This window comes from Lampetra fluviatilis, chromosome 42 (genome assembly GCF_964198595.1).
Source record: "Lampetra fluviatilis chromosome 42, kcLamFluv1.1, whole genome shotgun sequence".
NCBI classification, from domain to species: Eukaryota; Metazoa; Chordata; class Hyperoartia; order Petromyzontiformes; family Petromyzontidae; genus Lampetra; species Lampetra fluviatilis.
The window spans coordinates 3,503,763-3,523,438 of NC_136316.1; the positions used below are offsets into that span (position 1 = coordinate 3,503,763).

General features: G+C 52.7%; 1 protein-coding gene across 1 annotated transcript in view; it reads right to left on the reverse strand.

Moving 5' to 3' along the window:
* Positions 1-246: 246 nt before the first annotated feature.
* Positions 247-19,676, reverse strand: part of TRAPPC8 (trafficking protein particle complex subunit 8) — a 60,790-nt gene continuing 41,360 nt past the window's right edge. The window contains exons 23-30 of the mRNA XM_078875712.1: positions 18,808-18,904; positions 17,496-17,558; positions 15,581-15,639; positions 12,740-12,949; positions 11,841-11,942; positions 7,630-7,778; positions 5,108-5,200; positions 247-4,664 (exon numbers count right to left, since the gene is read on the reverse strand). Coding sequence (XP_078731838.1) covers positions 4,319-4,664; positions 5,108-5,200; positions 7,630-7,778; positions 11,841-11,942; positions 12,740-12,949; positions 15,581-15,639; positions 17,496-17,558; positions 18,808-18,904 — 1,119 coding nt within the window. The 3' untranslated portion in view covers positions 247-4,318. The remainder of the gene's footprint in view (positions 4,665-5,107; positions 5,201-7,629; positions 7,779-11,840; positions 11,943-12,739; positions 12,950-15,580; positions 15,640-17,495; positions 17,559-18,807; positions 18,905-19,676) is intronic.

Consider the following 19,676-nt stretch of genomic DNA (forward strand, 5'->3'; position numbering starts at 1 on the left):
GCAACGGAGCGGGATGAGAGGCGTTCTGCGGACGAGAAACGACGGGGCACTCCACCCGTCCCCCCCCAGCCCCCCAAACAGAACCCAACGCTCGCTCACGTGCACGCGGGCGAGAGCGACTAAACAAAACAAAGCCTTTGCTCCATTGCACATCCACAGATATCTCTTGGAATTAAAGAGAAAATAAACACGCACCCCCCACCATCGCCCATCCCCCACGCCCACTCCCCCTTATCCCCCCCAAAAATAAAAATCACCGCCCCAATTAAAATAAAGGAAAGAAAAATCAATGAACAATCTCAGATCCCTGAACCCTCCACAAAGGCTGGGTAAGAGGGCCCCCTCCACCCCACTCAAGAGCCAAGCCATCGTCCCTGTGACCTCCCGACCGCCGACACTTCCTCGACACAGCCACCTGCACCACACACCGGCCCCGCACGCACACACACACACACGCAAAACCTTCCCCTCCCCACCCTCTACCCGAGGGCTATTAACATTATACAGCTCCCTCCATGGAGAGAAAATGGGTAGATTCTTTTTTTTTTTAACTCAAGCAATCTCCTGATCACGACAGCGCCCACGCGGACGACGCAGGCTAAACAGCGCCCAATTTCGTCGGACGTTGGAAAGCGAAGCTGGGGCTGGCGTCGAGAGAGTGGCACGGCACAGCGCAGCAAAACCACGCCGTTGTACCGCACCACGCTCGCGTCGGGCCGGCCCGCTGCGGCCGGCGCTATGAAGTTGCGTAGCGTGATCACATGACCGCGACGACCCGGCGCAAACGGGTGCCGTCGTTCCGGGCAACGGCGTACGCACCCATCGAGGAGGAGGAGGAAGAGGCGGCGGTGGCGCCGGCATCACAGCTTGGGACCGTTTGGCCCGTCCGAATTAGGAATTCCGCCTGCATTAGCGACACACACGTCCGTACGCTCGCTAAGTTCTCGTCCATTCATTTATTCGTTCATTCCTGAGTGCCTCTGCGCCGAGCCGAGAGTCAAATAGCTTTTGGTGCAAACCGCCACAGACCCCGATTAGTTCTGCAAATCCAGTTATTTTTTTACACGCACACACGCGGACAAAAAAAAATACGCAAACATGGAAATCGCGAAAAACTTAACTTCACCCGAAATATATTTTTTACAACAGATCCGTCAGATTCCCGTCACTTTTTCTGAGAGATGAGCGCGGTGAAGGTATAGGCGCAGCCCTGCAATATCCTCGCTCATGGCCTCCGCTGGCAGTAGGGCCTCTGCTGGCAGGAGCGCTAGATACCCGCTCCCCCCCATCAGCCCACGCCAAAGGGTATTTTTGGGCCGACTCCTTCACATGGGTCAGACTTCTCGGAAGAGGCGGGAGGTTACCCCGCCCCCCCCCCCCCCCCCAAAACCGCGTGCAACCTGCCCATTGGCCGCACCTATTTTATACTGCTGTGTGGACGGTCGGATGGGAGGTTTAAGAAACTTGCACCATTGCGTCAACTGCCACACCGGGAGATCGGACGGAACCGACGGCCCCTGGACTGCAAGTCCGCCTGCTGACCGATACCCCACACCAGCATGCCCCCCCCCCCTTGTAGGCAGGGTATTGGGCGGATTAAAGGAATTATGGCACTCGAATCGAGTAGCTCTGGATTGCAAGCCCAATGCGCTCACCATTACATGGAGGCAGCATCCGGAGAGAGAGCGAGTGACACATTATTTCGGGGATCGGGGGATAATTTCACAAACGTGGCAGCGCTGTCTACAGGTTCACGAGCTCAGGTGGCGCACATGTGGGAGGACTGAAGGCTGGTTGGGTGATCGAGGTGGGGGGGAGACTTAAGTGGTAGTGATGGTGTAGAGATACCCGTGCTAGAGGAGCCCTCTCACAATCGGTGGGGTTGCGGTGGGGGGCTCAGCCACCCCGGCTAAACTCTTAAGTGTCAAGTGCTGGGACAAAAAATTTTTTTGTGTACAATTAAGCGATTGGTGTGGCACGCGGGGGAGGGGGGGGGAGCTGGTGCACAACGCACGCTGGACACGGAAGGCAGATCGCTGCGTCACTCGTTCCGTGCAGTGTTCGACATTCGATTGACATGGAACCGTGTCGTGTCTCGTGCCCCCTCCTGTCCTGTACGTCACTGACCACTGACCCATTGATCACATCCGACCTTTTCTACAAACGACAAGAAAGTCCACCGAAACTGAACAATGCCTGCAAACTGGAAACAAACGGAAATAACGAGATACCAAGATGAGCTGCTAGCAAACGGCAGGAAGCCACCACACCTCCCATCATCTAATTATCAATACCGCCATACGTTCAGCTCTGCTGAGCTAGTGGTCGGGTCAAGGACGAAAGCAACGTAACGTTGTGGTTACATGACACGCACGCGAGGCATGCCGGGAGTCGTTTCTTCCTGCTCTTTGTGAGCGGCGCACCAATGCGTCGCTATTCACACTGAACATCTCTTGAGATTTGTCACAAATGCGAAATCGTAAATTAGGAAACAGATTGATGAAGGTCGGATGAAACAAAATAATTTGCGCCCCTCCGCTGTGTACGACGATGGCCTCGATGGTGTCGTACAACAAAACAAAATCTAACGCATAATGCGTGAACAACACTGCCGCAAATTGAACTAAAATAATGTTGACGAAAGTGTTGAGATGTTTTTTGTCTTGTTATTGGCGCAGCAGCGCACAACTGTTGCATAAATGGCGCGGTTACTCCGCCGTTCGGTGCAGCCACCGCGCGTGGTGTGTCAACGCTAAGGGGACGCTAGCGAGCGGCAGAGAGAGATGAAAAAACAAACGGCTCAGACGCTGGAGCAAGGCAAGTCCACGCTTAACGCGTGGCGTTCGTTCACACGATAGCGCATTCTCGCAATAACACGGTGCTTTCATTTTGGGAACACTTTTCTCACAACTCTCCCGCTATAACGCGGAGTGCGCACCGTTATAACGCGGAACGCACACCGTTGTTGTAACGTGGTTTCTGAGCGGTCAACGGAAAACTCCTTTTTTGAACTGCGCGGCTCAGCGGTACGGCGACACGGTACGCGGAATGATACAGCAACGCGGCAGCGCACCCTCAGATCTTTGTCTCGCCAACTCGCTGTGTGGTGCGCGTAGCTGATCATATCCCACCAAACTTTATCGTTACATTTACGGTGAAATCGTTTTCACTTATCGCGTTTCTGTCGGCGGACGCATCTACTGCCGCGTTCAGCGATGAATTACTCTCGTGACGCGGACAGGCAGCGCGCCTCCTGGGGTTGTTCTGGCTACAGTGGATTTCGTAATTTAGAACCAAGTCCTGTATCATACACTCAGGACAACAAGCCTCATGAGATCGACCGAGCTCACTGAACTCTTGTTGTGACGCCGGGTTACCGCCACGCAACGCTCGGCGCGTTCGAAAAGCCGTCAGCTCGCAGATTGTCACCCCCAAGGGAGACTGCCGTGGGCGTTCGCGGTTGTGCTGTATCACGCGGCACCGCAAGCTGCTGTTGTTGTTGTCGCTGTACCGCGCGTTGTCGTCGATCCGATTTGATAGCCGTTTATAAACACCGCCGTGTTGCATCGAGCCGCCGGACGGGGTCACGTCGAGCAATCGTAAAAACACACGTGCGCATCGTGTGTACGACCTGCTTCTTGCGCACGTGCGTTGCGACGGGCGCAAGAGTCGAGCGTTAGCGACAAATCGTTGCGCGCCGACCGCGCGGACGTGTTGACACGAGCCGTTTGTATTTGCAGGTGGCGGTCCCTCTAACCGCACGCGGTGCCGTGTGCAGCAGACCAACACGACCCCGGCCGAAGGAAACCAACTTTCTCGGTCGCTCTCAAGAGGAGGAATAACAAGAAAAAGCGTTTTCCCGCCAACACTGCAGAGGGGAAACAACACAGCAGGGAACATTTTGGGTAATGACCCCCGCTCCATAGCGTAGAGGTCAAAGGACCACTGGCCAAATTGGTCACCTGTATTTTTCCCTCTTATAGGGCCGCAACGTTATTGATGAGCGGGTTAGGCTTTCGTTCGTCGTTGTTCATTCTCTGTGCACCACTGCCAACGGTTTTGTCTAAGAAGAGAAGGTGATGGCTCATGCAGACCAACGAAGCCTGCGACTGCCCTATCCGGCACCAGGAGGGGCCCATAAGAGAAGGGTTGCACAGGCAGGTGGGCAGGTGGGTATGACGGCAGGAGGGGCGCGGGGGGGCAGCAGAATTTTTATTTTACGAAGGAGCCGGGGGGGGTGGCGGCGTGTGGGTGAGCGACGGTATTAAGATCCCAACGACAAATTCCACCTTCGACGATTTCCACCCTGCGCTCGATTTCACTCGACCGCCTCCTCCGTGCCCTGCTCGACGATCATGAAGGCCGGCGCCGGAAGGTGCTGCCGCACCAGCAGCTGCTGGGAACCGTTGGCGTCGCCGCCAACGCTGGTGGCTGTCGCCGTCGGAGGGAGCTGGGTGGCGGCCGTAGGTGCCACGGCATCGTCCTCGCCGCAGCGGAGGCGCGCCGACACGCGCGCCGTGCCCAGGTTATAGACGCCGGGCCGGGTGAACGCGGCGGTGAGGCGGAGGCGGTGCGTGGAGAGGGCGCCCAGGGACAGGCGGCGCTGCGTGGGGCCGCACCAGCTGAAGCCGGATTGAACTTCCGGTCGTGCCGAGCTGTCGGGCCTGCGGCGGGGAGGGGGCGGGTTGGGCAATTGGGCTATGACGCACGTGTGGCTGGCTGCAAATGATGATAATAAAACCAAAAAAATAAAAACGCTAAATCCCACTAAGACACCTAAATGCTGAGTGTGACAAACCCATGAACGCACCCATAAACACCGACATCCAATAATAACAAGAAAAAAAACACTGCATTCCGGATGCTTTCGTCATAGGAATTTGGAACTCGTCTTCAATTTTCTGAACCGTAGTTTGTATCGGATGGGATGCCCTGGGCTAGTGGTTACCACCCCAGCAGTCGTCCTCAACCTCTGACCTCTGGCAGGGATGACCCTGCAAGGATAAGCATGCAGGTCGAGGGGGGCCTGAGGCCGGGTGGAGGGGGGTTGGGGTGGTGGGGGATTGGGGGGGGGTTGGGTGGGGGGTGGGATTGAAGGTGGACTCACGCAATGGACGAGCGACCCCTACAGTCGACCGCCACCTCCACGCTGGCCGGGCAGCAGTTGTAGAGGAGGAGGTTGATGGGCAACACACACAGCCTGCGGGAACAGAAGCACCGAATGATGTTGATGTACCAATAGGCGTCCGTTAACAGCACGAACATTGTACGATGCATATTTGCGTCACGGCTTTACTTTATTTGTTTTGTGTCATATCGGCTCAATCTTGCAAGTAAGATTCATCCTTGTCTCCCGAGTAATTTATTACCGGCTTCATCAAAACATCATCATAATTCTACTACCGATGATAAAGAAATGATTGTCCATAGTTCCGCTTGCAACTCGGGAAGCCAAAGCAGCTGAGGCCTCTGCGTGAACTTCGTGCGAAATTCGGAGACTCCCCAAGCACAGAGGGCGGTTACCATGACGACGACGACGCTCGCAGCTTCATTTAACACCAACAGGTGGTGGAGGAGGTCTCTCCCCCTCCCCGACGTGGAATCCACTCGCTGGCCTCGATGCAATAATTTACCACCCCGCCACACAGGTGCAGGGATCGAACTCAGGTCGGCGGGTTTGTAGTGCAGCGTGCAAACCGCTACCGCTTGAACTCCTCCCCCCCCACCCCTTCCCCACAGTAAACACTCGCAGACTCACTCGTACACTCACTGGCAAACTCACACACTCACTCACACTCACTTACACACACAATCACACTCACTCTCACACACTCACAGACACGCACGCAGAAAAATAAAAAAGACAAAGATCCCCATATAGTCTTAAATAGACTGTTAAGGGCAAGTGCTGTTAGCGAGCACCTATTAAGGCCGGCACGGCACACGAGGGGGTGAGTGGCCAACACCACTCCCGGTCGCCTTTGTCTCCAAAGTGGCGATGTTCACACACCACACCAGATAATCATTTGAGGCTGAGTCGACCTAGGGGAGGCCTAGCACCAGTCCAAATAATCGTTACTGGATGAGCGGGAATTGAACTCGGGTCACCTGGTTCGTAGCACTGCGTGCAAACTCTACACTACCACACCCCACAGTAACACCCACTTACACACTCGTTTATACTGCAGCAATTTGTTGGAAATAAGTTATGTTCAATTATGGATAAGAACTCCTTGGGAAATCAATAGACTGGATAAAAACGCATGACGTCCTTCCAAAAAAAATCATCCAAACTAATCGGTCAGAATGAAGAAAAACGTACACCCTGATCTACGTGGCAGGTGAGCGACCACTTCCTCAACGAGGGCAGAACAGGGATACAAAATACCGTTGACAGGCCAGCACGCATCACCGGCAGAGGTCGCAAACGGGTTTTGATTCCTTACCCATACCCGGCCGCACCAGGGTCGCAAACGGGTACCCGTACCCGGCCGTACCCGTACCCTACCCGTACCCGGCCGGGTACGGGTAGGGTACGGGTATCGGGTACCTGATTGCGACCTCTGGGATGAAGCCATGTTGCAGGCGCAAGAAGAATCGGGTGCGGAATGACTCTAAAACACACAGGCGTTATCAACGACGGAAAATACCAAATAAAACAATAAAATGGGGGGAAAATGAAATCACGTGTGGAAAACTGAGTTTAACGAAATGCGCAAGGCGGGAGACTAAGCGCGCACACACACAGAGCTCTGAATATAATTCACCGTGACTAATGGTGCACTCTTTCGGAACATGAATCCACTTTACCGGCAGAGTGATTTTCGCTGCGGAAAATGACGGGATATTTCGGCTCGGGTGACCATTTAATTAGCTAAGGGAGTCGGGCTCTGGTTATTGTCCCAGTATAACCCGTGACGTTGACTTGTGATACGTTTCACAAAGACAAGAGATCCCTCGCAACGTATAGCCTTTAACAGACTAACACGTAGGCTTTCGCGAACAATATCATCCATAAGAGGTTTTGTTTTTTAACAGACTGTTAGGACAAGTGCTGTTAGCGAGCATCTATGAGAGATCCCCGTAGAGATCCACAGAGTCACAGAGTCACAGAGACTGCAACCCAAGATCGTGGGCAGTGGCGGCAGCGACAAGGCACGGAGGGAACGTGGAAACTATCCGGAGCACAAACAGCAGGTAATTATTTTCACAAAACCCTCACCAGAAGCCAATGCAAAGCAGGATACACAAAAAGAGAGCTGAAAAATAAATCATGAACGGCGGCTTCAAAATCCCGTCGGTAGTCTCGCCCTTGCGAGAACGAATGCAAACAGCAAGTGATAAACCGTGCGCGTGAGCGAGCGTGCGTGTACGTATGCGAGCGTGTGCGCTACACCTTGCTCCAGAAGTTTGCTCGTATCTTGTCGAGCATAGTGTGCGAGCACGCGATTAACCGAGCGTGTACACGAGTGTGAGCGAGCATGCGAGGAACATCACGCGAACATCACGCGTGGAGTGCACGTGCGAGCGTAAGTACGTACGCACGTCTGAGCGCACGTGCGAGCGAGTGAGCGAGCGCGTCAGTGCGAGGGCGAGTGAGCAGGTGGGCGAGCAGGTGGGCGAGCGTACCGGTTGGCCGTGAAGTTGTGCGTGACCCTCTGCGCGTACTGCAGGCTGCACTTCACCATGCGGCTCAGCGCGTCCGGGTTGGGGCCGGTCGCCGGCGCCACCGCCGGCTCCTCCGGCACAAACCTCAGCGGGGGCAGCTCCGTCACCAGCTAGGAGGGGGGGCGGGGGGTTTGCGGGGGGCAGAGGGGGGGATACAACGACAACCAAAACGTTATTCCTGAACTGCAAAATTCCTATTCAAATGATTCATCACATTTTAATATTGAACACTGTTATCCGTGGGTGCCGTGGTGGCGAGGAGATGTGATTTCCTTCGCCTGGTACACACAGCTCCAGGTACTCATTTGAGGCTCAGCCGACCTAGGGGAGGTCCAGGTCCTTGTTCATGGTGTTGGCCACGAGCGGGAATCGAACGAGAGTCATTGGGTTGCGGTTAGCGAGTACCTAAATACAGATTCACAACAACAACGGCCATTCGCCACTAAGTGGCGGTGACGTCACCACGGCGCTTGTTCCAGGCTTCGTGTACTTTAAGCTAGTGGGTGAAATTCACATGCAAACACGCACACGCGCACACACGCACGCACGCACAAAATAAAGACACAGATCCCCCGTATAGCCTTAACAGACCGTTGGGGCAAGTGCTGTCAGGGAGCACACACGCGCAAGCACCCTTAACCGCCGACGTGCGATTCAAGTCTGAAGACGAGGGAGGAGGGGTGGGGGTGCGGTGGGGGGGGGGCCTGCGGACACGGGAAGGACGGCGTGAGGGAGCTGAAAGTCGACTCAAAGCCTTCGAAGCCAAGGGGCGAGCACGACTCCCGAGGGGGATTTTGATTGGTGGGACCGCGCCAATCACGGGCCCGTCGCTTCGTACGCTCCACCACTAAAATCTCCCACATGCGTTTCACGCAAAGTGCATGCCACATGGGAAGCACGATACCTCGCTGATCTCGTCAAGAAGCATAAACCATCACGCGAACTCCGGTCATCCTCGCAGCAGCTGCTTTTGGCTCACCATCGAACAAAGACGGCCACCGCATCGCACGCTTACAGATGCGTTTCTGCGGCCGTCTGGAAAGTTCTTCCTTCTCATATTAGGAGCTGTGCACTTTTAAATCTAGATTTAAAACTCATTTCTTTAGAACTGCTTTCGTGTTTAGTTTGTCGTCCTTCCCTCCGCACCTCGGATGAGCACGGTTGGCTACGTACGGTGCGGTGCGAAAGAAGGTCAACATAGGTAACACACACACACGAAACAGCAAAGTGAATTTGACATTCATGTCTACGCGCACGTTCCATGCTCGTGCAGCGCATTTCAAACGCCGCTGAGTAACTGGCGCCATTAGCATTCACTTGCACACGTGCGGCACAGCGGGCGACACCAGTGAAGAGGGGCGTCCTGTGGTGGGATGACATTTCACCGCGCGCCTTCCCCGCTGCTGCCTGGCAGTTTAATAAAAAGCCCCAATATGGCTCGCGCGATCCGAAATTCCACTGCTGCCGGCCTCCCCCACGTCACCCGCACCGTACACACGACCACACCACCCCGGCAACGCTATCGTCTCTGCACTCGTTCACAACGCAGTCCTGAGTCTACGACAAGATCGCACTCACCCATTTCAAGATGTGTGTATGTAGATTCTCCGTCAAACTCACTCTACTCCCCTCCACACACGCTGCTGCCTCTCCTCTCTCATCTCACTACTCCCCCTCCACACACTCCCCTATCTCTCTCCTCTCATATCACTCTACTCCTCTCCACACACTCTCCTACCTCTCATCTCCCTCTACTCCCCTTCACACACTCTTATTACCTCTCCCTATCTTATCATTTCGCTCTACTCCCCTCCACGCACTCTCCTGCCTCTCCCTTCTAAATTCGTTCTGCTCCCCTTCCCATTCTCTCCGCTCCACGAGATGGAATCGAACCGCTAACCTCTGGATCGCAAGGCCAGTACGTTAACCGTTACACAACAGCAGCATCCCTGAACAGAGCAATAAGTAGAACGAATTCATTATAATTATAACCGTGGAATTAACCCTTTCCGATGACGTACGTGTACGTTTTTTCTTCCGATTCCGTTCCGATGACGGAATCGATTCCGAACAGAATCCAAAGTGAAAGGCCATGCGGGAGGGGCGTTTGTCAGAGTTTGGCGCCAGCTATAACAGAGTGCGGTTGTGTCGCTACAGTTCTCCGCGGCGAGCACAGTACTATGTCTTTACCAACAGCAGTGTTATGCCTCTCTAAACAAAGTTAATGTTGAGCCACTTGCACGTTCCGCGATTTAACTTGCAGACGTCCCAGAGAGGGTTTATAAAGCAGTTGAAGGAAGGACTGCCCCACGTGGCCAAAGTCATCGGAAGTAAACTGCTGGCGTCAAGACAGTGACAGCACGAGAAGTCCAGCGAATGCCCACACGAGTCTTCTCTCCACGGGGAATCGCAGGCGGGAAATCACACGCAAGGATTCAGACGCGAGTCTTTTCCCTACGACGCACAGCGTAAACAAAAAAAATCACCGCGCCGAATGCCTACTTGAGCTTCTGATTGACTTGTTTATGCCTGGCACCCCATATAGCCGCACAGACTTGCTAGGGCAAGTGCTGTTAGCGAGTAGCGCCAATGAAGGCCGGGCACGGCGCACGAGAGGGGTTGGTGTGGCCAGCCCTACGCTCGGCCACCTTTGCCTCACTTAGTGCTCACGTTATGCTCATCCGTTTCCTTCTCATTGTAAATCCGTTTTCATTAAAAAAAAACCCAAACGAGAGGCCAGGGCTTCAGAACGGCTACCGAGGGAGAGGGGCGGCCCCCCCATTCGGTCCATCTGACGGCTCGCGCCAGGGGCAGCGGAACCACGGGCGATCCGGGGGGTGGACAGAAAAACAGGAGCCAACAAATCGGCCGAGCCGTGAGCAACCGTGAGGGTAGGGGCGGGGTAGAGGGGGGCGGGAAGCAGGGGGGTGGGGTGATGGGGGGAACCTTGTTGTGTGTAATCTCCCTTCCAGTAATTTGCAATGTCATTTGGTTCCTTTCTGCCGAGAAGCAGCGCCCGCCCGTGCCTACATTCAGCGGTGCCCCCATCCCTCCCGCTCCCTCCCCGCCCCGCGGTGACAAGCCGACATTCTCTGGCGTCGCGTAGAGAGCAGTGCCGCCCTGGTGCGATGACAATCCACCCTCTTGCGTGTTCTGTCACCGCTTGTTTGTCCGCCGCCACGCGGTTGCGTAACATGCGAGGGAGGCGCGCAGGGGTGGAGTGTCGCCCACGTTTTGTCGTGACAATTAACTCCCGCAGCGAGGGCTGCGTTGGTGAGAGGGCTTAAGCGCGAACGCGCCAAGGATGCCCGCCGTCGTGTAACGGTCACTGCACAACGGCCTCGCAAGTCAGACGTCCCTCGGTTTTAATCTCCCCGCGCGGCAGTTCAAACACCGGTCCAGTGTCTTAGTCTACGAGGAAATTCCCAATCCGTACACCCTTTGTGTATGGATTGCACAGTGCTCATTGTGAAATCTCATTCCTTCAGAACTACTATTTTTGTTGAGTTTGTTGTCCTTCACCCGCTCCTCAAATAAGCACGGTTAGCTACGTACGGTGCCAAATAAGTTCAACATACATAATTATTTATATAATGGACATCTGAGCCTTTGTTGTGTAAACCTTTATATCAGCCGCACCAAGTTTACACAACAAAGGCTCATTCCTAACAGCGTGCTCCAGCCGCACCGAACCTCACAATAATAATATCCAGGGCCTACCTTGGCTCCTCCCACCCTCAACCAGTATATATACAAGGACTGTTTTCTTGGAATTTCTCTTACTTGATACAGCTATCGTGCTGTGACAGTTCCACCTGAAGACGGAAGCTTGTGTTGCCTCCGAAACGTCGTGATTTTTATTTCTATTATTACTTTTATTAATTTAAATTTTTTACCTACGTGACTTTACCGAAAAAACCTAAGAATATGAATCCTTGCAGTCACGAAAGCTTCAAATCTAGAAGGTATGCAAAAGAACTCAAGCAGTGGCGGAGACAAGACGGTTAATAACGGACCATGGCGCTCGGATGTCGGCTGCACAAAAGCCGGGCGTAGCGGACGGAAGGACGCGACGAGCGAGTGAGCAGAGTGAGCGGCATGGGCGGCGACGAACTCTTGACCTCGACCCGACCCTTGACCACTCCGCCCCCGCCAAAACATTACGATGATACCTGCTGGAGAGGAGGTGATGTCACCTCCGTGCCGATGTCCTCCAGCCGCACGTGGTGCTGCCCCTCCACGATCGTCTGCCGCTTGTCTTCTACCACCACCGCCTTGGGGGTGCATGCACAGAGACAGACACAAAGATAACCCGCCGTAGCCTTCACGCACTTTTGGGGCAAGCGATGTTGGGCGAGCACCTATGAAGGCCGGTACGGGCACATGAAGGGAGTGAGTGGATAGCACGACGCTCGCCCGGCCGCATTCAGTCACCGCAGCAGGTACTCAGTTGAGGCTGAGTCGACCTAGGGGAGGCCTAGGACAGGTTCAGGCATTCGTCACCGAAATTGGCTGCGAGTGGGAACTTGAACTCGAGTCGCCGGCTCTGTAAATGCAGTGCGCTAATCATTGCACCTCCGCTCCTCACTAAGGCTCAAATAAAATACAAAGATCCCCCATATAGGCTTTAACAGACTGTAGGGGCAAGTGCTGTTAGCAAGCACCTATGAAGGCGGGCACGGCATACGAGGGGGTGGGTGGCCAGCACCACGTTCCGGACCGCCTTTCTCTCCAGAGTGACAATGTTTTACACACAGCAGCAGGTACTCATTTGAGGCCGAGTCGACCTATGGGAGGCCTAGGTCAGGTTCTCCGGTTTTTCCCTGCACCTTTAGAAACAACATCACGTGCTTCGAGTATTTGGCTGCTATAAATTTCCCACGAGACAAGACGCTTCTTTGAGCGATAATTTGTGGACAGGTCGCCTCTGAAAAAGAGCTAAGTGGGCACTACCTGGTAAAGTAAAAGGTAAAGCTGAGTTATTTCAGAGGGCGCGAGCATGCGAACAGGTGGGCGAGCGAGCGGGCGAGAAAATAGGCGAGCGCACGTGAGCATCACGATGGCAGCTCACCTTCCACAGCAGCGTGAGACTGATCTCGGCACGGCTGCTCTTCACCACAACCTCCTGCTGCTGCTGCCGGTGCAGCTCTGCCGGGGAGTCCGCGGGGGCCCAGGCCGGCGCCGCCGCCGCCGCCAACGCCGCCGCCGCCGCGCCCGGTTCGTCGCCGCCTCTCCGGCTCCGGGCAAAAAAATCCGAGCAGGGCGTCGCCCAACTCAGAATCTGAAAAGGAAGCGGAGCGGGGGCAGACGGGGGAAATAAACCGCGTCACGTCGAGGCACAAATCGTGCCGCGAGAGCGCAACCCACAGAGCTGGACGCGAGGTCACGGGGGGTGCCGTTGGCCACACTTCAGGGCCTGGTTGGTGAAAGTTTGGGTGCCACCAGGACTGTTTCAGATCGTGCTCGCCACCGCTGGTGTTAGCCGTGACCGGGATCCGAACGCGGCATGCCGGATTCAAAGTGCAGCGTGCTAATCACTGCACCACAGTTTGGTCGTGAGCGGAGCAAAATTTATTGATGGAAGGGAGTTGTTCTTCATCCTCTTAGTATTTTCGGTAAAGTCACGTAGGTAAAAAATTAAATTAAAATTAATAAAATAATAATAAAAATCACTATACTCTTATTTTTTTCGGTAAAGTCACGTAGGTAAAAAATGAAATTAAAATTAATAAAAATACATTTGTATTATTTTATTTTTATTAATTTTAATTTCATTTTTTACCTACGTGACTTGACCGAAAAAACTAAGAGTATCAATCTTTGCAGTCACGAAAGCTTCAAATCTAGAATTATTCTTCATCCTCTCATTCCTCTTCCTCCTTTTCTTCTATTTCCTATTTGTCTTCTTCTTCAACCTCTCGAGCTCGGAGACGATCGTATTCCAATCCGTGTCTTATCCAAGGAAGACAGCTGAGCAAGGCCAACCGGGGACCGACAAGACTCTGCCGTCGAATCTGGGGCGCCGCGTGTGTTTCCGAGCGGGATGGGTGGTGGCGGTGCACACTCACACAGTTTGGTTTCATCGTTACCAGCCAGGATATATTCACTGTTGGATTAAGCTCCCTCTCCCACCCCCCCCCCAAGGCCGCCACCATCACCCCACTTTCTCAGGATGCAAGAAATTCAGCCAAGAGGCTGCAACGCGAGCATGATTACATCTTTTGATTGAAAGCTTTCGTGACTGCAGGGATTCATATTCTTGGTTCTTTTGGTAAAGTCACGTAGAAGGGAAATAATACAAAATAAAATTCTCACGACGTTTCGATTGCAACACAAGCAATCGTCATCAGGTGTGAAAACCACAGCAAATTTTTCTTGAGAATTAGATTGTTTGATTTTTATTATTTTATTATTTCCCTTCTACGTGACTTTACCGAAAGAACTCATCCCATCCACCAACATTCTTCTGCAAGTGGACCCGTTCTCGGGCTTGTTGCCTACCCTTGGATGCTACTCCATTGTGGAAGTAAATAATAATGACGTTACGTTTTACGTTTTTTTTAACATAGACATTTAATTACGAGGCACTAAATTTCGCCCGCAAAAATATTAAAAGTTCAACAAATTTCCAAGAAAAAAAAAAAACGGAATCATACCCTGCAGTAATAGCTACCGCAACGATCATGAAACCAATTACATGTTTGTGACTAGCCATCAATCTCCGCAATTACACGGCCCATTTATGCTGCCAGTGTCCTGAGCCGCAATTACACAACGGTGTGGTTTTTGTAAGTGGCACGGCTGCTTGCGATTGTTTCAATACCCCCCATTCAATGTGGCAGGTGACAGGGAAATACACAATGCCTGTCCACTCACATGGCATGCAAGACTCCCGGAGTTATTTTCCCACTGACAGCTGTTGGACTTGGGCCAATCACTGTCACTCATGTCCATCCATAAAGAATACACACTTTCTTGCACAAACTCATCCCGATCCACCAACACTCATCCCATCCACCAACACTCCTCCTAGCCACTAACATTCATGCTCTCCACGAACCAGTAGCGAGTGCGTGGATCCACGACCGTGAAAGTGAGCAGACGGGCCATGAACTTTCCTGGAGGTTTCAATCAAACTGCTCCCTTCATGTGACAAACAGCAATGGGTCGTGGTTCTGTCTGGAACCACTTTCACAGTCGCCAGGCATCCACTCGGAAGAATTGGCCACGGAGAAATTGGGCACGAATCTGGCTGTGTGCTGACAATGGAGGGCGACAGAGGGAGCTGTTGGAATCGAGGTAACGTCATCTTTGGTGGGCTCGCCCCCACCCCCGCCCCCGCCTCGTGCAAAGGTACTTTGCGGCCACCCTGTATATGGATCAATTGCATTGGCTACGATAAAACCTAAGTTTCAAGTCCACGCAAAAGGTCGCTTTGTTTCGGCCCTCTTGCTGCGTGGCACAAGTGTTACCACTGCGCCACCCTGCCCCGCCCACACATTGACCTATCCAATTAATGCTTAAGGTCGCAACTCATTGCACACAAAGTGCTTGACGCAAATGATCGGCGGTGCCTTGCTGATCTCGTCATGGAGCATGAACCATCACGTGAACCCCGGTCATCCTCGCAGCGCCTTTTGGCTAACCATTGAACAAAGACGGTGACCGTAGTCCGCGCTTTCGGATGCGCACCTGCGGCTGTCTGGAATGTTCTTCCTTCCGATATTAGTAAGCCACTGGTGCTATGTACTTTTAAATCATCTAGATTGAAAACTCATTTCTTTAGAACTGCTTTTTGTGGCTAGAGTTCGCGTGATGATTTAAAAAAATTAGAATGATGAGGACGACGATGGCGACGATAAACACAGCGGAAAACATCGCCCTCGTCACAACGACGACCTCCGGCACCCACCTGCTCGTCAGCGAAGGTCACGTCCGTGTACATCAGCTTGCCCGCATCCTCGCATGACCCTGTGGCACACGCGGAGAGACACGGCGTTCACCTCCTGAGCTAACGGCAGAGGCACGGTGACCCGTGAGCGGATTTATCTGGAGCGCGGTTTAACCGCGTTCATTCTCACCTTGTACGTATGTATGTCGAAGTTCTTTCGCACCACACGTATAGCCAACCATGCTAATCGCAGGTGCAGGATGGTGTGGAGGTGCGCAAACAGGGAACAGACCATAGACCACGGAGCAGTTTTATTGATGTTAGTTGTTGATTAACGAATTTTACCCTGGAAAATCCGTTGAGATGGGACACACATCTCGTTTGCAAGGGCATCCATTGAAACAGAATCAGAAAATGTATTCATACTGGAGGAATCCGATGAGCTATTAAGCTCTTTTTCACAGATGTTCGACAGGGGCAGGTAGGAACGTTACAACAACACATGCAGCAAACACACAACGGCACGCAGCCAAAACATTTTAAAGTAGTGAACTACTTGTGAACTCTGTCTGAGACCACACAGCCAGTTCAATTATTGCGCATGCTGGCAGCAGCAATATGGTTCAGGAGCCAAAAGCCAATGTCGAGGGCTGCTAGCCACGAAGAGAGCGCTTCAGGAGAGAGAAAGTTCGTGTCGTTTTGCTGTTCCTCCACGTCCGTTGAAGGTAGAGAAGACCACAGTGATTTAATTTAGTTGTTTTCATTTATTTGATTAGATGTTTTAGCTACGTGACTTTACCGAAAAAAACAAAGAGTATGAATCCTTGCAGTCACAAAAGCTTCAAATCTAGAATTAAGACCACAGTGGGTTTTACTTGGCAGCTAAGCCATATAACTCAAGAGCGAAGGCATTGAAGTTGACTCTGTTTAACCGGGCGGAGGCCTCAAGGGAACAGGATGCGCCTCATGTGCACGGGTGACCCGGTCACCAAAGGGACAAAAACAAGAAAAGAAAAAATACCGGAGGGAAAATAAAATAAATACAGCCCAGAGCAGACAAACTGAGTTGCCCCCCGGGAGTCATTGAAGTGATCCCCTGCACATCAACTGAAGCCACTTCATTGCTAACGAATCTGGACAGGGACCGAGAAGCAGTTTTCTGAATACTTTCCAAGCGTCTTTGAATGGACCGAGTTGATTTTGATGTGCTCCGGCTGCCCGAAGCCAGTTTTTGTTCAAATTTTCCTGACATTTTTTTCTCATTTTTATCTGCAATGCAAAAATTACCTTTGGTTTATTGTGCTTTTAAACATTTTCAAAACTGCAATTCACCTTCTTTCCTTAAGCCTTCTTTAAAATGTTTACGAAAATGGTTATACAATTTTGCCAATTATAATTTGTAAAAAATATAGAAAAATCAAGATATATTCTGTACTGAGAATCACTTGCCGTAACCCAGGTTGCCGTTTCAAAAGATACGGTGATGTTCCAAGTTTCTCAATGGATTGTTTATTTCCATCTCCTGGTTGATTAACGATGACTGATCACGCCACCGTGGCTTGAAATCGGATGATCGCGAGTTAAGATCGGATGATCGCGAGTTAAGGTCCTGGTTGGGGGTTGACTCGGCCCATCATCCCTCTCCGAGAAAGCACCACTTTTTGGGGAATTCAACAGCGGTGGTGCTATGGATAGACTCGCCCCGTCACAATAATGTGGAATTTCCATCACTGGCTCTGAGGCTGTAAACGGCAGTTGAGCACCAACGCCTCAATGCTCATTTAAGCAGAAAATCGCTTTTGACTTCCGATCAAGCTATACCCAAGAAGCGGAAACAAGCTGGCATTCAGTCGGTATTTACATTTTTTATTTTTGAGACGCGATTTTTTTCTTCTTTGAACGCGACGGCGATCGGGGCAAGGTCACAGCGGCTCACCCGGTTTGCAACGCGTCGCTTTGAAGCACAGTTTCATCTTCTCGCGCGGCCCCAGCGTAATCCCTGAAACAATGACAGCAGCAGCAGCGTCAGCGGAAGCATCGTCATCATCACCACCACCGGCATCCTTGGAGGAGGGAGGGGGGGTTGACAGCCGCACGCCTGCGCGGTTTCCGCTAATGGCGTGGCGTGCGAGTAAGCCCTCCGCGCGCTACCGGTTTCGGTCGAGCAATAAGTCACTGGGCAGATGAAATAAACGGCGAGGATGTAAACGGACGTCCGTGCGTTTCTCCACCGGGCACGGGGCGCGACACAGCGGCGGTGAAATCATTCCCCGTAGACACACAGGCGCGCGCACGCATGCACGCGTGTCGGCTCAATCGTTTGCTCATCCCATTTAGACAGCCAATTGTTTATCACGAGGGCATTTGGCCTCCTCTTCCACGCCGGTCAGACGTCTTAGAAGAGGTGGGAAGTAGGCGCACTCTACCCCAGCCTCACACGACCTGCCTGTCGACAAACAGCGGTGTGACCCATTTATCCTGCACGGTGGACACCGGCGGTAGTGTGGGGGAGATTTACGGGGTGACTTCTCGACTGCAAGTCCGGTGCGCTAACCGGTATACACCACCGTGGCAGCATCTCACTGGCCATGAAGAGTCTGCTTGCATTCACGTAGCGTTATTGACGAATGTGCCGAGTTTATTGTGTATGCATGTACGTTGAACTTCTTTCGCACCGTACGTAGCCAACTGCTGCCGCCCAGGAGGGGTGGGGCGATCCAACACTGACGTGGACTTGAATGAGCCAAGTTTTATTGAGGTTCGCGTCATGGTAACTCGGATAATGGTTAAGCGGGTCATGGTAACACGGGTCATGGTAACAAGGGTCATGGAAACGCGGATCATGGTAACACGGGTCATGGTAACAGGGGTCATGGTAACAGGGGTCATGGTAACAGGGGTCATGGTAACAGAGGAGTGATGGAAACGCGGGTCATGGTAACATGGGTAATGGTAACGCGGGAAATGGTAAAACGGGTCTTGGTAACGTGGGTCGTTAAGGTAAGGGCTACGATTGGGGTCACGGTCAGGGTTCGAAATAGGGGTTACGATTCAGATTTGGGGTCGTGATTGGGGGTCGTGATTGGGGGTCGTGATTGGGGGTCGTGATTGGGGGTCGTGATTGGGGGTCGTGATTGGGGGTCGTGATTGGGGGTCGTGATTGGGGGTCGTGATTGGGGGTCGTGATTGGCGGTTAGGATTGGGGATGAGGGTGAGGAATGGGCCCTGCGGCCAGAGTACGGGTTTACCTGTACCAGCAGGCGGAGCCAAGCACGGAGACAGGAGCCACTCCCCACTCACGCTCGACACCTGGCTCACCTGGAACTCCCGCACGCTGCTTTCCACCTGCACACAAAGGTACAAAGACAAAGATCCCCCGTGTAGCCTTAACAGACCGTTGGGAAAAGTGCTGTTAGCGAGAACCTACGAAGGCTGGCACGGCACAAGAGGGGGTGGATGGCCAGCACCACGCTCGGCGCTGCCTTTGTCTCCCTCGTGGCGATGTTTACACACAGCGTCAGGTATTTATTTGAGGCCGAGTCGACCTCGGGAAGGCCCACGACCGGTTCGGATAATTGTCACTGGTGTTGGTCGTGAGCGGGAATCCAACCCGGTTCGCTGGGTACATAGAGCAGCGTGCTAACCACTACATTTCCTGCTCACCCCACGCACACACAGACACGTGAATACACACAGACACACACGCGCCTTTACACGCGTTCACTCAGATATAAATCGTTCCCCGAAGGAGAAGTGTCTGAGCAAATTAATCTTTTGTAGATTTTCATGAATAATCTCACCGGCAAAGAAAGCACGCATTCTCTACACGTTGGCCGTGGGAAAACTAACCAAATACGAAAATAATGTTAATGCAAATGATTTCAGAGAAGCGTGATTTAAGGTGCAACAACACTTCCGGGCTCCAGGTTCAGGCCTCCAGACACAGACGAAGACTTCAAATGCTTCTATTCCAGGCAAGCTAATTAGTTATTTTTCGCAAGCATCCTGGCCACAAATGATAGCTCCACAAAGCGGCTCATCACGTGGACATGTAAAGCAGCCAAATACCCTAAACGCACGTTGATTCTAAATGTGGAGGGAAAAACCGGAGGACTTG